This window comes from Microcebus murinus, chromosome 8 (genome assembly GCF_040939455.1).
Source record: "Microcebus murinus isolate Inina chromosome 8, M.murinus_Inina_mat1.0, whole genome shotgun sequence".
NCBI lineage: Eukaryota > Metazoa > Chordata > Mammalia > Primates > Cheirogaleidae > Microcebus > Microcebus murinus.
This window is the reverse complement of record NC_134111.1, coordinates 94,969,836-94,993,746: the sequence shown is the minus strand read 5'-3', so window position 1 is coordinate 94,993,746 and position 23,911 is coordinate 94,969,836. Positions and strand designations below refer to the sequence as shown.

Below are 23,911 nucleotides of genomic sequence, written 5' to 3'. Positions count from 1 at the left end.
AGGCTGGAGAAAATGGGCTTTTAGAGGATGACTCAAGAGGAAGCGTTTCTGCCACCAGGCGGCTGGGTTCTCACATGCTCCTGACTCCAGGAGCTAGAAGCTCTTCAAGGCTGCTCAGGTTAGGGCTCAAGCCTCAGGTGGTCTGCAAATGTCAGGGTTTTGTTTTGTCCTTTTTGCTTTCTCTCTTATTGGAAAAACATTTAAACATGCTAAGGAGAAGCTGTGGTTAGACTTAAATCGATGTTCTGACACTTCTCATTAAAGTTTTAAGACTTTTCTAGAAATAAGAAAGTAGTTATTTGCAGGAATTTCATAAATTTTTGAAATGAAGAGAAAGATGAGTCTTCAAAATGCCTCAGTTTTATGCTTTCAAAATATCAAAAATGTATTTTATTATTGCTGCACACTGCCATACAATAGCTTTTTTTTTTCTTTACAATAAATTCTTAGGGAATCCCAAGGGCTTTTAACATAGAATAGGTTCTTACAACCCTGAACCACTGAGATCTAAATGCAGGAAGAGTGCTGGCCACATAACCTTGCAAAACACTCCAACCCTTTAATGTTTTGATTGATGAATCTGATACCACTTTGTTTCAAGCTTCATGGGTTCATTGACTACTAATCAGGTCTAATAAATACAATTCCACTTGAAAAAATATTAAGTACCATAAAATTATTGCATTGATGATTTTTAACTAAATGCATTCATAAGAATTTCTGACAGTTTTCATGAGCAATGATCATTGAACAAAAGTGTTTTCTAGATGCAAGATATCAAATCCAATTCCCTTAGAATTACATTTTGAGAGATTTTCCTATTCTTCTGTAATGCAAGATGAAAAATTAACTAGACAGTGAGCAAGATTTCTTAATGTGACTTATAAAAGCTCATGAAGAAAAAATTATAAAGGCCATTTATTCTCTGAAAATTCGAAGGCATTTTTAAAAGTAAGAGGACAACTCTATTTTGATAAACAAGTATTTGATAATCAGACAGCAAGTGGGTAAAAACACACTGACTTAAATGAAAATTTAAAGGATCAATTAGCTTCCTTAGTATTTAATGCCACCCAGAGGAATTTCAAAAAAGGTTCTTGAAGCTTTTCACAATTTATTTAAGAATAGGGTTAATCGCTGCACAGAGAACAAGATATATATAACTGCGCACAGATTTATCACACCATAAAAATATAGTTCTGAAAGGTACACATACAATTAATTTTTGAGAGGATAAGAGTGGTGGCTTAATACACATTTCCACAATCTAATTTTTACAAAGTCAACGTCTAAAGTAACTGGCCCTAGCAGAAGCAAGTTCATGGCACTATGAGTTTTCTGTGATGGCTAACTGTATGTGTCAACTTGACTGGGCAATGCCGGGCTTGGGCAGACATTTGGTATAACATTATTTTGCATGATTCTTGGTGTTTCTGTGAAGGTGTTTTTGGATATTTAACATTTAAATTCAACATTGAGTAAAGCAGATTGTCTTCCTTAAGGCAGCTGGGCCTCATTCAATCAGCTGAAGGCCTGAATAGAACAAAAAGGCCAACTCTTCCCTGAAGAAGAGAGAATTCCTCCTGCCTGGTCACTTGAAGCTGAGGTATTCATTTTGTTCCTGCCTTGGACTGAATGGAAACATTAGCTCTTCCTGGGTCTCGAGCCTGCTGGCCTTTGGATTAGAACTACACGATTATCTCCCCTGGGTCTCCAGCCTGCCACTCCATCCTGTAGAACTTGGAGTTGCCCATCTCCAATTCATTTTAATAAATCTCATATACATGTCAATATATAAATATATAACAGAGTTCTGGAGAACCTTGCCTATACAGTTTCATTCCCAAGTGTTTACCCTGTAAAAATTAACATTTTAATAATTTTAAAGTAATGTTTGGTGCAATTTAACATTCACTAAAATTAATATTCAGTACAGGAAACAGCAAAGTGGCAGAAAGTGGGGTGAAAGCCAGATTTAAAGGCAAATCTTTGCTCTTCTACTAACTGGATGAGTGGTCTCGAGGAGATTATCCCACCTCTCGGAACCATGTGTTTTCTTATTTGTGAAATGGACATAAAAATAAAATGAAAACTTTTGGGAGTGTTGTAAGACTTAAATTGAGAATGTATTTATCCACAGTAGGACTTAGTATATGCTAACAAAAGTCACTTTGAGTTTCCACGGACAGAGAAAAAGATAGTACCTTGTGTCCCGCCCAGAGCAGAACCTGATCTAACAGTCTGGCGTTAGCCACGAAAGAGAAGAGATGGTGAAGATTCATGGATATTAATTTGGCCCCAAATGTGACTGCCTTTCTACATTTGTTACTCTGCTGAGATGCTGAGCAAACCTGGATTGGAAGCTGATTAGACAAAGCCAAAAGGTTCTATTTTAGACAGCATTTCCTTAAGGGTTCTTTGTGTTCCTTTCCTGGTTCAAAAGATGGAAAGATTGAACCAAAAAGGATAAAGTTTTGCATATCTGCAACAGGTGACTAACCCACCATCAACTTATTTTTTCCTTTCTCCATTTTCTACTATTGGTTGGTCTCATGGCAAGGGGACATTAGACAGAACACCTTGGGAAGGTCCCAGGAGCAGTGGGGCTGTGTGATGCTGGAGTACTTTTGTTGGAAATAAGTTTAAAGGGCAGAGAAAAATCCAGAATGTGAGTGTGTAAATGTCTGTTTGTGTGTCTTTATGTTTGTTATAGCCAGTACCTAATATATTTTTTATCTAGAATGGTTCATTTTAATACCACTCTTAAATAGGAAAAATTGTTTTTATTAAGAGTTATGAAATGAAACTAACAATATTATAGCAAGAAAAGAAATGCAGCCAATAATTTCTCTTATTGAACTTTGAATATATAATCATGCTGATAAAAACACAATAAAATAATTTCTCAGTATAAAAAGAAAAACACAAACTATTCAGTAGTTTTTATATTGAACTAACAGTTTAAACTTTGATCTTTAGGGAGCAGTCCTATATGAGCTTAATAGATAATTGTCCATTAACTTATTAATGTCAGTGCATATTTTAAAAACTTAACATCTGCAAAAGGTACAAGTTAGGCAACTACTAAATTTACTAAATTATACTGTTATTGTAACATTTTACTTTTTCTTTAGGAAAAAATAACAATTAAGAATAAATTTTAATTTAATTTATATGAATATAGAATGTATATAAATTTTATTTATGTGAATATAAGGTGTTATTTACATGCAGTAAAATATTTCATATGTAAATAAAAATTTGCCCTTATCAAATATCCCCCCTACAATTCATATCATTTCACTATTTTACACTTTAAGCACAATATAAACTTTATTTATCATGTAGATTAAAATGACAAACTGAAATAACTCATCTTCTCTTTCTTTGTCTTTATAATCAATGGGCAAGAATTATTTACCTTGGATCAACTGTTTAAACACAGGAGTAGCAGTACCCCAAGGGCTGGAGGTACACACGGTGCCCAAAGTAACTCAAATAATTCTGAACCACTATACATTTATTTTCAAAAGAAATGTTTGTAGCTAAGTACATGTATGTTGGGAGCCAATTGTATAATTGAGGATTTTCTTAATCAATTTCCAAATAAAATACAATGTTTATTAGAAGTGAGTAATAAATATGACTGATTTGTTATTTATATATATTGTATATTATTAAAAATTAGTAATGACTATAACAGTTGTTCAGAACTTAGACCAAGAGAAGAGTTTTTCAGAAAAGAAAGATTTTATCATTGGCATCTTTTAGACACCCCCTACATACCAACACATGGTGATAATAAAAAGTAGACTGGTTGTTTAAATAGTTGTTTAAAAATCCTCTAGAAATAATTTGCAACCCTTATGGCTTGCTTGGGTGGTCCACTGACACTGCCTCACCCCGACAAGCCAGCAGTCATAGTGAATGTAATTTATTAATATTTTCAAACACTTTAGCATAATTGGTAGTATCTTTGTTTCTGTTTGTTTAAATCTATATCCTAGTGATGGTTAATTAATTGGATTTACTTTAATGAAGCATACACTGTCCATGAGGAGATTATATAGACTTTAATCAGAAGGTGGCCACTACAAGTGCATTTACAACCTTTATCTCCACTCAGCATCAGAGAGTTGTTAAATTAGCAGAATGGTCTTAGAAACATTCTTTCCCTGGAGAAGGGAGTAATGCTCAAATCATGAGCATTACCCAGCAACTCCACCATTGCATAGACTCAATCTCAGAATCCAGCCAGCCCAGAACACGATTTTCAAAATGTGCCCTAGGCCTAAGGATGACTTTTGCCTCTAACCTTGTGTCTAGCCACATAGGCTTCGTAGATTGCATCACTGGAGTCAACACCTGTCCTTGAATATTGTCTTACCTCACACTAGCTAACCTCTCATGCCAGCTGTTCCTCATTATACCTAAAAGGCAGAGTTGACCCTTCAATGAGTTTACTCAACTGGTTGCATGACTACATTGAGTCTGCGTGCTACTAGCCATGTGTAGGTATGGCTGAATTTTGGAGGCTTGCTTTGAATAGCTAGGGTGTGAGCAAAGAGCTTTCACCTGCCTCTTACTACAGGAAGTTACTGATGACTGATGCCCATTAAAGCAGCTTCATAGTTGAGAAAGGCCAAATTAACTTAGGACCATTAACAACCCTGTGTATGGATGCACGTGTGTATAGGAAGTGGTGACTACTGAGGAATATGGACCAGAATATTTTTTCCCAAATACCTCTTTTCTTTAAAGAGGTGGAAGACCACAGGGAAGAGACCATGAGCAAAAGTTTCCTATTAAAATATATTTTGGTCTGATAAAAGTCTGATGACTCATTCATCTGAGAACAGCTCACAGACCCTTGCCAACTCCAATCCATACAAATATTCCTTGGGACATACAAGGTATAGATAGCAATTGTTTATTGTTCTAGTTAACCTCTTGACAATATATATTTTTTCCAATCCGAAGAAGTGGGAGAAGAAGTTTCAAAACACTGTGGTGACTTTTGTTAAATTTGTCTTTAAATCAAAAAAAATAATATTAATATATTGATGTATTCCTACATTTACATTTTGCAAAGCATATTACAGTTTATAAAGGATAAGTCAAAGCACCCCATCACTACTCCCAACCGACAATGTGCCACAGTCGTCTTCTGTTTAACAGTTTATTTTATGGTTTCAAAACTTCGTCTATTCATTTACATGAATACATATGTACATATATAAGTATGTGTTTTCAAAATAGCAATGGAATTTAAATATACTGTAGAGCTAGATGACTTTTTAATTAAAATATGAACATATTTATCTGCATCATTCTTTCTAGGTATAATATTTTTTTCTGTGTAGTATTATAGTTCCTTAGTTTCTAGTACTCCTTAGAGGCACAAGGTAGATTTAATTTGCAATGCCCTTGAAGTTAGGTATGTCGCTGTGAATGAAATGTGAGTGGGAGAGACACATATCATTTTCAAGTGGAAGCTTTAAGAGCTGTCTGCAAGCCACCACACCCTGTCTTCTGCTAGTGGCATGGTATAATGTTCCAGGTTGGTGGTGGCACCATGTGCCTGGACTCTGGGTGAAAACACAAGACAGAGCCCCCAGCTGTCCTGAGGGGGCCCTGTGTCAGTAAGAAATCACTTTGTGTTTCAAGCCACTGACATTTTGGGTTTCTTTAGTATTATGACATTCTCAAGCATCTCTCAACTCGTAAAAATAGTATTGATGTACAATTTTTTTAAGTTCAACCATTTCCCTAATAATGGGATTGGTATTGCTTCCAATTATTTATGCATGCAAAATAGTGACAATTCACTAAATTATATTCATATCATACATCTTTGCACCCACAGGCATATTTTGCATAGAGTCCATTTTGACAAATATTTACAAAGCCATCACAATTTATACTATTAGAAATAGTCATGAGAAAACACATTGACTCATAGCATAGCCAAATATTAGATGTGACCTCTCAAACATTTTATTTGCAGGATTCAATGAGCTAAAAGTATCTATCAGTGTTTTTTAATTTGTATTTTCTGATTATTGATTTGACTATACTTTCGCATTTATTAGCTATTTGTATCTACTCTGACTTTCATGTTTCTATTATTTTGCTTTTTCATATAGATATTTGAGGGATCTTATGTGCTTGGTGTATAGGGGAAATTTAGTGAATATTTGTTGAATAAATATATAAATTAAGTCAATAAACATTGTCTAGTACTTTCATGTGTGGAGCCATCAGCTAGGAACTTTGGGGAATGCAAGATTTACAACAAACAAACCTAGCTCCTCTTTCTGGAACTAACCATGTAAGTATAGAATATAAATTCCCAAAGAAATAACTATTACAAGGCAGATGGCATTGTAATGAAGACTCAACCATAATATCGTGTGCTGGGTTGAGAGTCAGGGAGGGGTGTACATCAATTCCAAGTGGGGGGAAATCTGCAGAATCCTAATACTATTATTAACAATTAAGAGCACTTGACATGAATCTATCAGTAATATTTAGAATAATTTTAAGATATTATAAACCTGCTCTCATGAAATGCCCTCCTCCTCAAATGGCAATTGTGTGCCCAATAACAGGAAATTGATTTAACCAAAAACTGGGATTTTCTTTCTTATAGTACTCTTTGCCATGAAGTACCTGTAAGTAAATTTGATGGTGCATACATGAATATATGCATTCTTGTATTTGGCCCTGTGGATAAAATGTTATTTCTGGGGGAAATGATATAATTTCCAACGTATAGGACAGAGTTGATTGTCTAAAATAGCTTTCTGAGTACCAGCTTCATATTCTAATCTCCTGGGATATTCTAGGGAATAAAGAAGAAAAGAGAAAAAGGAGGAGGAACGAAGAAGAAAGAATAGTCCATCTCTGACTCCAGGCTGATAAAATCAGGAACTCTGAGAGTAGGGCCCAGACATCAGTGCTCAATAAAAATATCCCAAGATGAATGCAATGTGCTGCCATGGTTGAAAATCACATTGGTCCAAGGAAATCCTTCTCAAACTTTGCTGGACACAAGAAGCATCTAGATGGTTTGCTAGAATAGATTAATGAGCCTCAGCCCGTAGGATCCATCTGGGATGAAGCACAAGGTTTTGCATTTTTAACAAGTCCCAAGAGGATGCCATACTGTCCATCTGCGAAGGACACTTTGAGTAGCAGTGATCTAGAGTACGGCTATCAGAGCTCCCTAAACAGGCAGGGGAGAGAGTTGCACAGGATTTGCTGCTGAAAAGGTGGCTTATGGACAGGCAGCATTGGCGTCTCCTGAGACCTTGCTATCAATGCCAGATCTCAGACTCTTCTGAATAAGGACCTGTATGTTAATAAGATCCCCAGGTGATAAACATGGACCTTAAAGTTTGAGAATCACTGTTCTAATTCTCAAATTTAGCTGCATATTGGACTCAACTGGGAGATTTTTAAAAACTACTAATGCATGTCTAGTATCCCAGGATGACTTCTGGACATAGGGGGCTTTTAAGGATTGCCCACTTGATGTTTCTGTGCAGCAAAGTCTGAGAAACCATTCCTCTAGAAGACATGATTTGAGGTGATGTTATGCAAAGTTTTCTCTAAAATTCTCTTCTTCCAATCTCCTGGTCTGTCACATTGCCTGACATTCCCCTAATAGATATTCAGTCATGCATGTTAATAAGAATTTTCTCAAATACAAATTGCCATAGGAGGATGAACATTGTTTTATCAGTCACTCACATCTTAGTGTCATCATAATTTAATTAGACTCTGAGACTGCAAAGCTGGAAAAAAGTGAGTTTTAATGAGGGATGAGAAATGGAAGAGACCAGCAATTGCGAAAATGAGAGCACTTCTTGTCGTGGGCTGAGATGGATGGAAGCTTGGAGTGTTGATGGTGGCGAGGGGAGAGAGGATTGGTTATCTCTTGCTCAACCAAGAGATAGAGTAGCACAAGGAGACTTTGAGTAACTGGAGGGGTGGGATAAAACAGTGACAATAAATCAGATTCCTTTAAAAAAATGAACGTGAAAAGAATTGGTGAGGGATTATGAAATTATAATTAATTACACTGAGATTGGATATAGGGGAGAAGAGATAAGTGGTTGATGAAGTAGCCATTAGAGACGATTACAAGACCCTTTATTATTTCAGATGCACTTTTTGTGTAAGCTCGTGGAGTTCCAGAATCTCGTCTCATGTATTTCAGATGCTCAGCATTTCATTTATTAATATCTCAGCAACATTAAACATACTGACTCACTGCCTATTTAAGCCAGGTTAATTTTATAAACATGACTGAATAAATGAATGTGCTAAGTACTCTTCCAATAAATATCTTGTCTGCATACACAGGTCTAGGATTGCTAGATTTTTAAATTTTTCTTTAATGCTCCCAGCACACCTTAGATACACTCTGAGTCATTTAACTGGAATTAGGCACAATTGAATGAAAGAGAAAGGTCAAGGTTCTCTTGAGGCAGAAGGCAAATAGTGGTTAACGATAATTTGGGGTCACATAACTAAATTAAAAAGCCCAGCCCCTTAGTACTCACCAGCATCAGTCTTCCACAATGCATGCAATCTCATAGCCAACTCTAGAAGTTGAAAATGTGTGCACTTTTCTTTGAAAAGTTCTTATTAATTGTGTGTCTTGATGAATAAAAAACGGCAACAACAAAATCAACTAATTTAAACTATTGCTTTTATTATAATTACACGGGAGCACAAATAAATAAGCACAAAAGTATTGTAAAATATTGCCAATGCACTAAAGAAAACAAATTGTTTTCAAACAACATCTGGTTACTTCAGTAGTATCAAAGTACATTTATAATTACATGTTACCTAAAAAAATCAAGTACAAAAATTAAGAGACATTAAAACATCAGTGTTTATATTATTATGCATATAGAAATGGCTAGTAACACATGAGTAGAGAAATCTGTTATCTAATGCTTATTTGCACAATTTTTCAGGCACATACCTGACATTTCTAATGAATTATGAAAAATGCAATATCACATTCAGATTTTTAGATATGGTAAACATGTTATATTGGAATGGATGTTAAATGGTTTTCTTTAAAAACCCTGTCTTTCAAAAATGTAGTGCCATTATCCACTAAAAAACATATTATTTTATATCATTTTCTCATAGCTATTTGTTTCAATTGTTTGAAAAGAGCAAGAAAGTAAACATACAATTGCTAAATACGTAAACACATTTTTAGTGCAAGATAACAAGACCTGTGACTTTACTGTGCTTTGCTTTTTATAATCACAGTGCACTTTACACAAATTGCTACACTATAAATGTTAACTTAATGAATTCCAAACAAAAGAAGTGCATACTAAACATCTTCATATATATTATATACAGTATGTATACTGTATGTGGCTGTATACATGTGTAAATGTAGATGCTTTTAGGGTGGGCAAACCCAGTTATATTTGGGAACAATTGAATACTTCGAAAAGATTTTCACATGTTTGACTGAGATAGATCCAACAATATTTCTTTAAAAATGTTTTCACTCAAATTTGAAACTTTAAAACATTTAAAGGGAAATGTAATTACACATTTTTCTATGTTACACACATTTTGCTGCAATGTAATTGACCCAAATATCAAAGGGTTTTAAATCATCCAAACCCCAAGCCATAATGTTCAAGTCCAACATGGCAAAATGTGTTATCCTTTTACTGTTTTACAAAGACAGCAGTACATATCATATGTGTACATATAGAGGCTTACACATAAACATATTTCATACCTAGATATTAAATTTAGTATGTTTTAGTATTTTATTTCGACTGTACACTTGAAAAAAAGAGAATGCCTTATATAAACACATAAGAGATGTTGAACACACATGAAATTGTACATATTCTTAAAAACAATTGGTTTTATTTTGAAAATATTGATGATTGTATAATTAAGCTCCTTGAAGGCAGGGACCACATCTTTTTCAATGTTTAATGCCAAGTGCTTCAGAAATTTGTAAACATGACTGATACATAAGTTGGTCAATAATGAACTGTTAAATAAATAATAGATTAATAACAAATTGTCCACATTATACAATTATCTATTTTCACATGGATGGAAGATATAGTGAGATACTCATGAATACTACAGGTAACATTTTTCTTTTATTTCCATTTAAGTTTGGGACAGAATGAATTGTGAATCGCTATACTATTCTACTTCTATTCTTTCACAAGAGTAAATTCTCTCAGATTACTTACCGCTTAAATCATAGAATCTTTTCTTAATTTCACATGTAAGCATATCTCACAAGCTCTTTTCTACGTTAGAAAACTGAGCCGTCTTAATATGTAATGACATTAAAATTGCATTTTTATGTGCATTGTTTTACTTAATTTAATTATTTAAAACAATACAATGTTCAGTTGTATTGACTTATTTATCAAACTCATTCAAATGAATCAAACTAAATTTCATGTATAGACAAGACCTATGGCAAAGTGCAATAAGAAAAGTCATCTTTTCTGTTTTTTAGCAATAGTCAAAGAAACCTTGTCACTATTTTGAAATATTGTCACTACTTTGAAAAGTAAAGTTATACCCAGTTGTCTCCAGACAATTGCCATGTATTTGGATGTGTATATTCTTAAAAATGACAAATTTTATCTCTTAATGTTTTGCTTTACATTCCTAATTATTTTATATGAGTGGGCATTAACATTCATTTACACAAATTTGTCACTTTATGCTTCTGTAGCATAAAGACAGGAGAAATGTCTGCAGTGTCCATCTAAAGGGCTACCATTATATCTCAGAAGATGCTGGCTTCTGTGAATGGGAAAAGAAATGTAGGATTTTATTTTTTCCTTCCATCAACTCTAAAGAAATTTATTTCTTCTCTGCTAAGAAGTGTTTCACAGATAAAAGCATCTTACTGACAGCCAATAAAATTCTGTTTCTATAACATTTGCTGTGAAAAGACCATTTTTCATAGGTTTGAGCTCTTGCAACCTGATAACCATGCCATGATATGATTTGTTCTTTGGCACTGCTAGAAATATGAGCTTTATCATGGCATAGTGTCCTGGCTGGAGGTTATCTCCTGACCAAATTCATCTATTGAAGTGTCCTGATTGATCACTGCCAGAGTCCGCTTATTTTTCCCTATACAATAATGACTTTTTTTCTCCACATGTAGAAACACTACACAAAGAGGAAATCGATTATAGAACGACTATTGCCCTGGTGGACAATTGTATAGGCACAGAATAACAGTTCTTGAGTCAAATCTCAGGGAAGCCACTTTTCCAGATCTTTCAGTTACTTCCCACTTAAGGAGAGATTCGTAGAAATAAATGGAAATGGTTGCCTAAGTTCAAATTTTCAAGCAAGTTACCTCCTCAGAAAATAACACATTTCAAAGAGGAGTGTATGAGACCTGGCAGTAGCATGAGTTTGACAGAACAGATGGGAATGGCTGAATCCAACACAAATCATGTTATTATAGTACCTCTGTTTCCTTCTTGATGAGTGGCCAGCATTCAAAACAATATCTTCTGCCTACTTCACAGATATGGGAAAGACTGACATCTGAAAAACACACCTGCATCTTCCCACAGAAAGATGTTGCCTAAATATAAATTTTAGGGGAAGGGTAATCATTACACACTGAGCCTGAATATATATGTACCAATTTCATAAAGAAGCTGAGAATTGATGTCTTGTGTCTGACTGATTGGCTTAAGTACATGTGGTCATAATACCTTAAATCAGGATAACAACTTGGATCACAAACACCTTTGATTTCCATTCTGATTGTATCTTAACACATTTCATCACTCCTAGATTTGTGCTCCATTGGTTGTTGGGTTTGAAATATAACCTATAGCTGGTGTGAAACATGGCAGCAGGATTTATTTAAGCTACTTAAGATCCCTCTGTGATATCCTGCACTTGCGAGTCTGCCTTCTTACCACCTCAATTGTACACGCAAAACCTAAAACCTCAATAAGAATTTCATGTATACAATTCTCCCAGTGAGCAGTCATACACACACACACACACACACACACACACACACACACACACACAGGCACACCCTACACATGCTCCCACTTACCTTTGTCCTTATTCTTCCAGAATTCTGACTGGACATCAAAATATACATTAATTATAAAACATTAAAAAATTATGTTATAACATTGCAAAGGCTTTTGAAAGAAACCATTACCAATAAAGCATTACTAGGTTTTTAGCAATACAGATTACAAAAATTCTCTAACTCCTGTTATATATTTGGCTTTATTGAGCAGCACAGAACTATTGCTGTCAATACCCTTACAAGGAAAACCACTATGACAATAACTTCAAACACACACTTTTTCTCTCAGAAATATAATACTAAATTGATTGTTAACAAAGAACCACATACTGTCAATTTTTGGAAGCATAAATAGTAGTAATTTAAATATACAAAATATATGTAATAGTTTCTTTTTTATTCATCCGTGGCAATATTTATATTCAATTAACAAGTTACTCTTAAAAGATATATATGATTTTTTTTAACTTAAATTTTACCACCACATAAAATTGAATCCACCCCATCCCCCATCCCCTGTATTTCCTGTTTCTTCCTTAAAACAAAATAAAATAAGAAGTGGTCATAATTCTTTGGTCATGGTGTCATAATCAGTAAGAATGGGTGAGATGATCATGAGCAGAAGATTATGACCCAAAAATGTGGTGATAACTAGTTTAAAAAAATTGACAAGAAATACTTTCTATTAATGAACCTAAATTTTGAGAAAGATTGGCATTTAGTGTACTAAACGATGCAAACTGGTGTCGTTTGATGTTTTATTTCTCATTTTCTAGGGGAAGCAAGCATACACGTGAAAAGTTACTTAAAAATAGTGACTATGGTGGCCATAATGCCACTGGTCCCACTTTCCTGAAAGTCATCACGCTCATCAGCTTTTGATTCCTCGTTCCTTCCATTGTCACAGTGAACCCTGGTCTCCTGCAATCAGATCAATGATGCAAGGACACATGTCCCTAAAGTCATTTCTAAAGAAAATGTTTTCTGCTGGGATGTCCAAATATATCCTAATAACTTTCTCTGGAGTCTGACTCACCACTGATTAGTATAAACAAGAGGATATCAAAGAGAAATTCTTATAAAGCCAATGTAGCAAAAATATTGGTGTCAATGTAGCTTGGAAGTCCAAATTAAGCATCACATTTGCATTCATTTCCTGTCAAATCCTTAAAAACTTAAAAAAGTAACAGATGCTCTTAACAAATATGATATTCAACTTCTACATTACTAGCACCAGATCATATATTATGTGATTGAACATGATTTATAGCTGTGAGCTCTTGTACAGAAGCCAAATATGGGCAAGGGAAAAACAACATTTTAAATGCAAAAATTAATAATAAAAGGCATCAAGGGATTACATATAAAAGAGATAGCAAACCAGTTAATACCGAAATTATATCATATAGTAAACTCTTGATATTTCTGCAATTTATATACGTATAATGTGTATCATTTCAGGTGTCACCCATAAACTAGTAAAATATGTACATTTCAATATCTTCTGGATTCAAAATAATCCAGGATAAATAAGTGTGCCTTCATTGCAAGGACATATTCATTTTATCTTGAACTTGCCACGGGTAGGCCCAGCTTCCCCCGGCATTCCACTCCAACAGAGAAGATACGTAACAGTTAATTATCACATGACCCAGTCGACCTCCCTCTTCGCAGTGAGTACTGTGGCGCTCACACCTCCTGCGCGCACTCATATGGCAGTATCCCAGAACACCGTTTGCTGTTTAGAATAGGGTGGAGGGCTGTACTTCTTTGCACCTGCATTCTTCTTCCAGCTGGGTAGGATAGGCATGCTATCCTGTTTGCAAAGGCCCTTTTCCGTTTTCTGTCTATCCTTTATTTCCTTGCACAAGCAACGCTTTTTCTCAATCATCTCAAGCATTGTATGGTCTCCATGAAACCACTGCATGCATGCCACCTAGCAAAAAAGAAAAAGTGAATACAGAAGGAAAAAAAAGGTAGAATGAAGGCATATTTTTTTTGCACTATGCTAGTAGTTGCTTAGAACAATTTCAGCTGCTTTATACCTCCTTTAAACATTCTTTAAATGAATTAAGAAATATAATTCTTACAAAGCAAAAATAAAAGCATGGAAATTATAAATAAGCTTTGCATATAAATCAGTAGACATCATGATATATAACAATAATTTGGATATGAATTTTTTTCTAATATGTTCTAAAAATTCATGCTATGAAAATGAAACCTTTATATTTTATCTTTTTATGAAATTTGCCGAATATTTACTTATTACTTTTATGTTGACTCCATTGTTTTATAGGTCCCCATATTTCTAAATTCAGTTATTGGAATTACTTTTCAGGAAAGTCTAATGTGAATGTAATATGTTTTAAATATGTTAATGAACATTTTCATTCTTGAAATAATTTAGAAACACTTGGGTTTGTTTATAAATAATGTATAGTAGAATTAGTATTTTTAATAATTTTTCCTATCAAAATGATTTCCAGGGCACATCATATACTTGGAATATAAATGCTTAAGTGATTCTTCTGTAAAAAAGTTTTTGCTATAGTTTTTTTTTTTTTTTTTTTTTTTTTGAGACAGAGTCTCACTTTGTTGTCCAGGCTAGAGTGAGTGCCGTGGCGTCAGCCTAGCTCACAGCAACCTCAAACTCCTGGGCTTGAGTGATCCTTCTGCCTCAGCCTCCCGAGTAGCTGGGACTACAGGCATGTGCCACCATGCCCGGCTAATTTTTTAGATATATATCAGTTGGCCAATTAATTTCTTTCTATTTATAGTAGAGACGGGGTCTCGCTCTTGCTCAGGCTGGTTTTGAACTCCTGGCCTTGAGCAATCCGCCCGCCTCGGCCTCCCAAGAGCTAGGATTACAGGCGTGAGCCACAGCGCCCGGCCTTTGCTATAGTTTTTAATGTTTCAGCAAATGTCTAAGTTACAGTCACTGACCTCTATAATCACACTGATACAGATCCTGGTTACTTCCGGAAATTTATAGAAGCAGATTTATTAGGTCAGTTGGATTACCAGGAAGAAATGTAGTGTGGACTATATATTGATTCACACACACATACTCACACACATTACTGGACAGGTAAGTACTGCTCCTAGGCACATGTGGTACCATGTCTACCAGTTACTGCTCTTTGGAATAAAGCTACCATATTAAGTCTGTCACACAAGGACAGCAATGAGTTCAGGCCATGAACCCAGCCAGGATGGGGAAACTTTCACTTAATTGTTTAAGCAAATCTACTCTATGACTTGAACCGTTAAAATAGCTCACTTAAAGTAACTGAACTTGGTGTTAGAATTTTAGGATAATGATAATCAGAAAAAATATGCATATAATTCCTACTCTATATCAGATCTCATTATAAGTACTTTCCATAGTTTAATTCATTTATTCTTTAAAATGATGTGCTGAAGTAAGTACTATTTATTAACACATAATGATGAATAAAACAATACTTAAAGAGATCTGGCGACTTAAAGTTACAGAGCCAACAAATGGTACAGTCATGATTTGAAACTCAAGAGTTTATTTCCAACACCATGCCTTCAACAACTACACCATACTGCTTCTCAATGTGTACACAGAATTGGAAGGAACTAGGAAGACAGATTAGTACAATACTCTTTATGTATGGATAAGAAAGCTAAGACTTCAAGTAGCCATGTATCTTGCCCAAAGCCAGGCAGGTAAGTTTTAGTGTGAAAAAGGCTAAATAGAATTCTCACAATTCCTAATCCTTTAGGGAGAAGCAGGACATAGAGCTAGAAAACATGGACTCAAAGCCTGGATGGGTAGGTGGTCATTTGGCTCCTTGGCTTCTTTTTTTATCTGAAAAAGTGAATTGATAATACCTCACTTTCAGAGGTTGGCATGAAGTTTAAATGGGATAATGAAGGTCAACTCATTTTAAAAACAGTAAAGCATTGCCCAAGTCTTATAATTCTAATGCTGGCAAATATCTGGTAGCTTTCTGTACCTACTCTCTACCAGGCACCTGTGAAGAGCTCTATGTATGTTACATAAATCCTCCCAGCCTCACTGAAAGTTAGAATTTATCTAGCCCTGCAATTATAACACCAAGTCTCAGAGAGTTTAAGGAAGTAGACCAAAATCACATCTAATAAGTGATACAGACCTGTATCAAACTCAGGTCTGCCTGACTCCCAAGTTGATATTCTTTCTACTATAGCAAGCTCCATTGCCTGAATTTTATTTAGAAATTGTAATAATAGTTATTGTTGTATGCATTACCTTTTACAGATGCTACTAAAAACTATAAATATATGTATGGCTTTATGAGTGAATAAAAAGTGCTTATAAAATATTAATAATTAAATCAAAATCACTGGCTTCGACTTAGAGCCCAGAAGATGATATTCTTGGATAAATACCTTGTACGTGTCTAACTTGATATAAAGTTTCTTGAAAGAATGAGCTGTGTGTTTATGCCATTTGGTGTCCTCTAGTTCTTAGCTTAAGACCTTGGACATGGACATTCACTTTTTAAATAAAATTCTAGGTGTTTCATGAGTTAATCTAATGAATAGGTTTGTGTTCCAACAAGAGAATGTGAAAGTGACAACTTTGAAATTTTTCAAAAGACTTACATGTTTTAAAATGCATTTTTATAACATGATAATGTATGCAATAAAGATACAGTAAATCTATTTTGGTGGAAATACAAGCAAAAATTTATTGAGTAACTTAAAATTGTCATAATTGAATTCATAAGCTAGAATTCCCAGGGGACAGGCCCCAAATCTCATTCATCTCAGTGGTCTTGACATGTATAATAGTGTCCTAGGCTCTCAATAAAAGTTTTATGAGTTGAATAGAAGCTACCATCATAGAACAGTGTTTGTTGCTGCTCAAAAAATGATCCAGATAATCTTAATAAACTCTCCTGAGTTATACATTTTTCAAAGTAATTGCAAAACCTCCAAACTTCTTTAAGGCAAGATATTACTTATGAAATCACTTTTATATTTTTATTTTATTTACTTATCCACACAAACCAATAAGTCATTTATTACTTAATTTATTTTATGTTATAAATCATTATGTATGACTACAAAATAATTTTCCTGTATTGTTTTGACAAGAGGGTCACCAATATATTTTGTAATTGTAACATTTCATACATGTATAGACTGCACTGTATTATCTATATAAATGATGCATTTTTGTGTCAAACAGAAATGTATGCTATATGGTATGTGAATTTACTAAGAATAGTTAATTTCTTAAAAATCTAAAGAGTAAAAGAGTAAGAGGAAAGAGTTAAAGGCCAGGCACGGTGGCTCACTCCTGTAATCCCAGCACTTTGGGAGGCTGAGGCGGGAGGAACACTTGAGCCCAGGAATTCAAGACCAACCTGGGCAAAATAACAAGACCCCATCTCTACAAAAAAAAAAAAAAAAAAGACAGTATAATGTATGGATTTTTAAATTATTTACTTTTTTTACTTTAAAATAATTATATGTTCACTTGATTGATAGAATGGTTTGCAATATTAATAGAAGAAAATCACTTTTTTTTTTCAAACTGGTTCTATAATATTTAACTTCCCTCTTTTGGAGATGAGATGCATAGTCAGCAAGAAAGCATTGCCCAATACATGAAATTCCATGAAAAAGCATTACCCAATGCATGAAAGAGGGTTAGATATTAGAAGATAAATCAAATACAGGTTGTTGGAAGATAGCCAATTCAAAATAAAACATACATTTTAAAATGTTAAAAAATATGTGGAATCTAGTATAGAATCTTCTTATGTTCAATCTGCAAATATTTTTTCTCATTTAAACTACCCAAGAAAATAATTTCTACATTAAAATGAGATTAATGAATGCATTACAGAATATAATTCATTCTTGGGAAGATAAATGTGCTTCCTATATTTACTTTTAAGCAGCATGTGTTTGGATGCATATTCTTTTTAATTCCCAAAATTGAATTCCAGTGTTACTACTATGGCCATTTCTATGGTTGAGTCTCCCCAGTATGTTTCCAAATATTATTTTTACTCTGATAATAAGATGTTATGCTTTCAATCATTATTTTGGACATAATAAATAGCATGTTTAGCAATTATAGGAATTGCACCTTAAGAATATTACCCATAAAAGATTTCATCACTTATCTATTTGTTTCTTTTATCACAAAATTCTTCATATTTTGTTACAGTATAGCTGTAAAATCTCATTCCACTTCCCTCTGAAGTTGAAAGAACTCTGGTTAATGATTGTTACAACAAACTAGAAACCTAGCCCAGTAAATAAACTCTTCTAGTTTAGTTATTTAATTTAGTGGACTCATTTTTTGTCTTCAATCAGAATGTATTTATTACACTGTACATATCATGAAAAAAGAAATATATATACACAGATAGGTAAGCGTACATTGGGAGACAATTGTCCAATGTACTATGAGTACACATCTCTTGGACAAGTTTTTGTAATGACAGGATTCAGCAGAGGCAATATTCTTAGATAATAAGTTTATGGAAATAAAATCAAGCGAAGCTTCCTGTCAAGGAGGTGAAACTTAAATCTCCACTCCTCATATGTGGGCTGCACACAGTAATTTCTTTCCAAAGAGTACAGTATGAAAATAGGGAAAAGGAATAGCTTTACAGCAGAGAAAACTGGTGCTATGGTCCGAATGTCTCTCCAAACGTCATATGATGGAATCCTAACCTCCAAGGTGATGGTACCAAGAGGTGGGACCTCTGCAAGGTGAGGGGAGAGGAGTGGGATTAGTGTCCTTATAGAAGAGGCACAACATATCTCTTTTGCCCCTTCATGCATGTGAGGATACAGAAAAAAGTTGGCAGTCTGCAACCCCGAAGAGGGCCCTTACCAGAATCTAACCATGCTGGCACCCTGATCTTGGACTTGCCACTTCAAGAACCGTGAGAAGTAACTTTCTGTTGTTTGCGAGCTGTTGTTTACAAGTTTATGATATTTTGTTATAGCAGCCCTCATGGACAGATAACCTGGCAAACACCACCCCCGTCAGAGGATCAACAGTGGTAAGACGTACTGGTAGAATGTACTGTCATAATGTGATGACATGGCAGCATTTTACCTCTGCCATTTTCCTCTCCAAAGCCAGTAACTCCACTCCAATCATGAGAAAAACACCAGACAAACCCAAATTGAGAGACATTGTGCAGAATACATGGCTAGTACTCCTCAAATGAGGAAAGTCTGAGAAATTGTCATAGCCTAGAGAAGGCTAAGGAGACCAAATGACTAAAGGTAATTTATTTGCTGTCTTGAAAGGGACTCTGGAGCAGAAAAAGGACATTAGATAAAAAGTAGGGGAATCAGAATAAAGCATGGATTTTATCTTATAATAATGTAATAATAGTGATTCATTAGTTGTGACAAATGAACCATAATGATGTAAGAAATTAAGAATAGTGCTAGGTAGGGATGAGGGTATGCAGGAGGCAGGGCAGGCAGTTAGACATGCAGGTTGCAAGGCAGGGGACAGGGGAATGTGGTCAAGGGCCAAGAGTCAGGACCAATAAAAACACAGAAAAGAAACCACAACAAGAAGAACTTGAGGTTAGGGACTTTTCCCAACTGGGAGCATGAGCAGAAGCTAGGAGCTTATGACCACTTATTAACATAGTAAAATTCACACCCCCTAGAGCCATGACAGTTCTGGAGCCAACTATACACGGACTGAAAATGGGAGGGTACATAATTCCAGGAATCTTCACCCACCTCCCTGAAAGACATGAATATTCCACCCCCGGTTTAACATATTATTAGGGATTAGCATAAAGGACAGACCCTAACTTGGGATGATGCTGCTCCTCCTTGGAGCAGTCTGCTCTCTATCAACTTTGAGAGTGGACTATACTTTCTATGCTCTGTCTTTAAACTCAGGGTCATCTCCATTCCTGGTGACAGACCTGTTCCTCTCTCTCAAACTTACTTTTGCTTTGCAATAAAAGCTGCTTGTGTGGAAGTACTTCCTGTCTGTCATCACTCCGTTGCATTGGCCCTGCTTGCAATTCTTCCAAACAAGAAGCCAAAGAACTAGGACAACACCTCCCAGAAACACACCTGACAATAAGTGAAACAATAGCGTGGATGTACCAGAACCCTCTGGGCACTCTTTGTAACTTTTTTGTAAATTTAAAACTCTTCTAAAATTAAAAAGTATATGTATTTAAAATGAAGTGAAAAGACCATATTTTTTCCAAATGCTAGTTTTAACTGTATCTTTCATTCTTTTATAGGAAGCAACATGGTATAATAATAAAAGTAAAATGATTTGAGATCCTTATGGTTATGTGACCCTGAAAAGTCATATATATCTCTGAATTTCCTATATACTGTATATTGAATAAATATTGGTGGTGTATAACTATTATATACATAGTACGTATATTTATATATACCTCACATATACATTCTATGTATGTTGTAGATAAGTTATGCATATATTATATATATATTAGTACATACTTTATACTTCACACAGTTGTAGGAGGCAGTGAACTGAAGCATATGATTTCGTCTAATGATGCTTTAATGCAGGAGTCCTCAAACTTTTTAAACAGGGGGCTAGTTCACTGTCCCTCAGACCACTGGAGGGCCGTTGGAGAGTGCGGCGCACATTCCACACGTGTGCACTGTGGGCCCGGGACGAGTAGGCTGAGAAGCAGGACAGGCAGCTCCTGGCAGGCCCGATAAATGTCCCTGGCCGGCCGCATGTGGCCCGCAGGCTGTAGTTTGAGGATGCCTGCTTTAATGCATCAAGAGTGACACAAATGAGAAGGAGCCTTTAGCTCACTTCAGTAATTACTTTCTCAAGAAAATAAAATTAAGTACTTCCTGAGATTAAGAGTATATTTTATTCAAAGAACAAAATAGCGATGCAGTACAATAATAAATCTCCATAATATTTATTTAAATATTCAATTTTCCAAAATACATGAATCATGAAGAAAAAAAATACTCTGAAATAAACACTTGGAGTATTTCAATATTAAAAATTATACCAGAATAAAACTGATAAAAGCATGCATATCACTACTGATTTTGATTTTTGTGTCTCATTAGTTAGCATGTGAAAAATAATAATTTATCAAAGACTTAGGAGACAGAATGCAATATCAATCAAGTGCCTTGTTAACTCTGGAATTAAGTTCAGCTGTGAGTCTTGAGACTAAATCTTGAGACTAAAATTGAATTTCTTAACTGATAGGCACAGCAATTGACACTAATTTTCGGATGACCTGGGAGAAAATTATCAATACTCTGTTGCTCTCTCTGTGTCCACTTATGCAATCTGGCTTGCCCATTTTATGAGAAATTATCATTTCCTGCATGAGGAGTGTAAGCTTTAACCTCATGGCAAGGAAGCTGAAGTCATCAAAGTTCTCTGGATTTTCTCTTTACTCCACAGAAAGTTTCCCCAGGAGACTATGGATGGCATTGGTGAGGCAACAAGGAAGACAAGGCATGAAGGCCAGTGGGTGTCGTTCAAGAAGAGGATACAACTTAGTCAGTGACAAGGGGAGGCATCGAGGCACCTGCGGCTGTGCTCACCCTAACCCGAGTCATGAGCTCAGCCAGGTGTGTTATTGCTCTCATTGAAAATGTTCTTCCCCTTCCATTTAGTGGGAAAATAGGTTAATTCTTTATGAATAAAACAGACAGAAAAAAATAAATGCATGTCATGGCTTTTTCACACATATCTTCAAGATAAAGGACAGGGATTAGCCAACTGCAACTCACCAGCCAATTACAGCCCACTGCCTATTTATGTACAGCCCATGAGCAAGACTTTTTTTTTTTTTTTTACATTTTTAAATCTTTGGGAAAACAATCAAAGGAAGAGTATTTTGTGGCACATGGAAATTATATAAAATGCAGTAGCAGTATACATGAATGAAGTTTTTCGGCACACAGATGTACCCGTTTGTTGATGTATTGTCTACAAAGTACAATTGAGTAGCTGGGACAGAGACCATATGGCTCACAAACCAAAAGATATTTACAACCTGGCCTTTTACAGAAAAAAAAAAATTGCTAACCCCTGAACTATCATGTAAGATCAAAAATACAACTAATTAATAAAATAATAACTAACCAGTTTATTATTATGAATATAAGTATCTAAGAAGGTCAAATAAATAGCAAGCTAGACCTGTAAAAAGTGGGAAAAATAATTTTTAACTGATAAGTTAAATGTATAAAAGCTTGTTAAATTTCCACTTATCTTCACCATAGTAGGTGGTTATTGGATCAAACTACTGTTGCCCTATCATCCTACTCTTTCCTAAATATGCCTTCAACTAAGCAATCAATTGACCCTTAATATAAGTATCTATTAGAACCGTCTGATAGCAGACCAAAAAGAATAATGTCAGTATTGGTGCTATAAAAAGGGCTATAAAACAAAATCAAGAGTATTGATTCACATGGGCTTACAATATTTTTCATGTTAAGTTTGGCCCATTAGATAAACCAGAAATGATGAGACCTAGATTTAAAAGCATTTCTGACAATTAATTTAGATAAATTATTTGGACATGTCAACTACACATTTTATGATTCCATCATTATAAGAAAAGCAAAATGATGGAAGTAAAAGAGATAAAGTAGGTAAATTGATTTAAATCGTGTAGATAAGAGATTTAAGACTAGGTCAGCCCCTTCTTTTAATAACCTTGCAGAGTTGCTTAAGTTGCCTGTGATGAGTCACTGTGGCGACTCGAACTAAATATAAACGTTTATTTTGAGAACTTTTTCCTCCCAATTTTAGTGAATTATACTTTTCTTTTTTTCAAAGTATATTTTGGAAGCTAGGGGTCAATTGATACTTTGGAAACACACAGAGGTAACCCAACATCATAATATTTTTTATGCTAAATATTTTAAAAGGTGTAATCAAATAGACTATGTGGCTTTATAATTACTTGTAAACAACATATATGCAACTTTGAAAAGTATAAATTCAAGGCTAGGAAGGTTATTTTGCCCTACATGATTTTCCCCCTTTAATTGAAGGCCAAAATGAAGCTATTCAAACAGATAATAGAAATGTACAATACCAAAAATGGTAGGGATTTTTCAATTCCATTGACCAGAATTTTATCCTGGGCTTTCAATCACAATTCAGTGATGTTGTACAAGTTATCTTGCTTTCTTGCCTGATATAAGAATTAAAGATTACATATAAAAGCTTTTAGATATTGATTATATTATTCAGTATAGTTTTAGGTTTTTGGTATAGCTTTAGGTTTTTTCCATAGTTTTTTTTTCCTATTTTTTTTTGTCTTTAACTCTGATATCCTCATCAAGTGTTTTCTTAATAATTTCCTTATAATTCTCCCTCATTTATCAGCAATGTTGATGCAGAATATATGTTTTATGAAGGAATTATTAGGCAAGTCTACACCTGAGGCATTGTACTGGAATTACGGTATTTATTTCCCATCTCTGAATTTAGTTTTGAGATATAGATATATTGGTAAAATGAGAACCCTGTCGATTTCAGAGTTGCTTTTGAATGCACAGTCATGGGAGCACATTAACTTCTCCTCCTTTTGTAGATCTGAAGATCCCCCTTGATATACAACCTCTGATCAACTTCTAGGCAGGCACATAATGAAAAACACCACATGTTGATATTTTAGGTCACGGATGCTATTTGTTTTTATGTATCTGAGCTTGCTTACATCATCAATTACACAAAACTCATTCACCAAGAAGATTTAATAATTATAAAACAATAAGCCTTACAGTAGCATGGTTATACAGAAA

General features: G+C 34.7%; 1 protein-coding gene across 1 annotated transcript in view; it reads right to left on the bottom strand.

The window, feature by feature from the left end:
- Positions 1–5,363: 5,363 nt before the first annotated feature.
- NYAP2 (neuronal tyrosine-phosphorylated phosphoinositide-3-kinase adaptor 2) overlaps positions 5,364–23,911 on the bottom strand; it is a 259,511-nt gene continuing 240,963 nt past the window's right edge. The window contains exon 7 of the mRNA XM_012749416.2: positions 5,364–14,042. Coding sequence (XP_012604870.1) covers positions 13,815–14,042 — 228 coding nt within the window. The 3' untranslated portion in view covers positions 5,364–13,814. The remainder of the gene's footprint in view (positions 14,043–23,911) is intronic.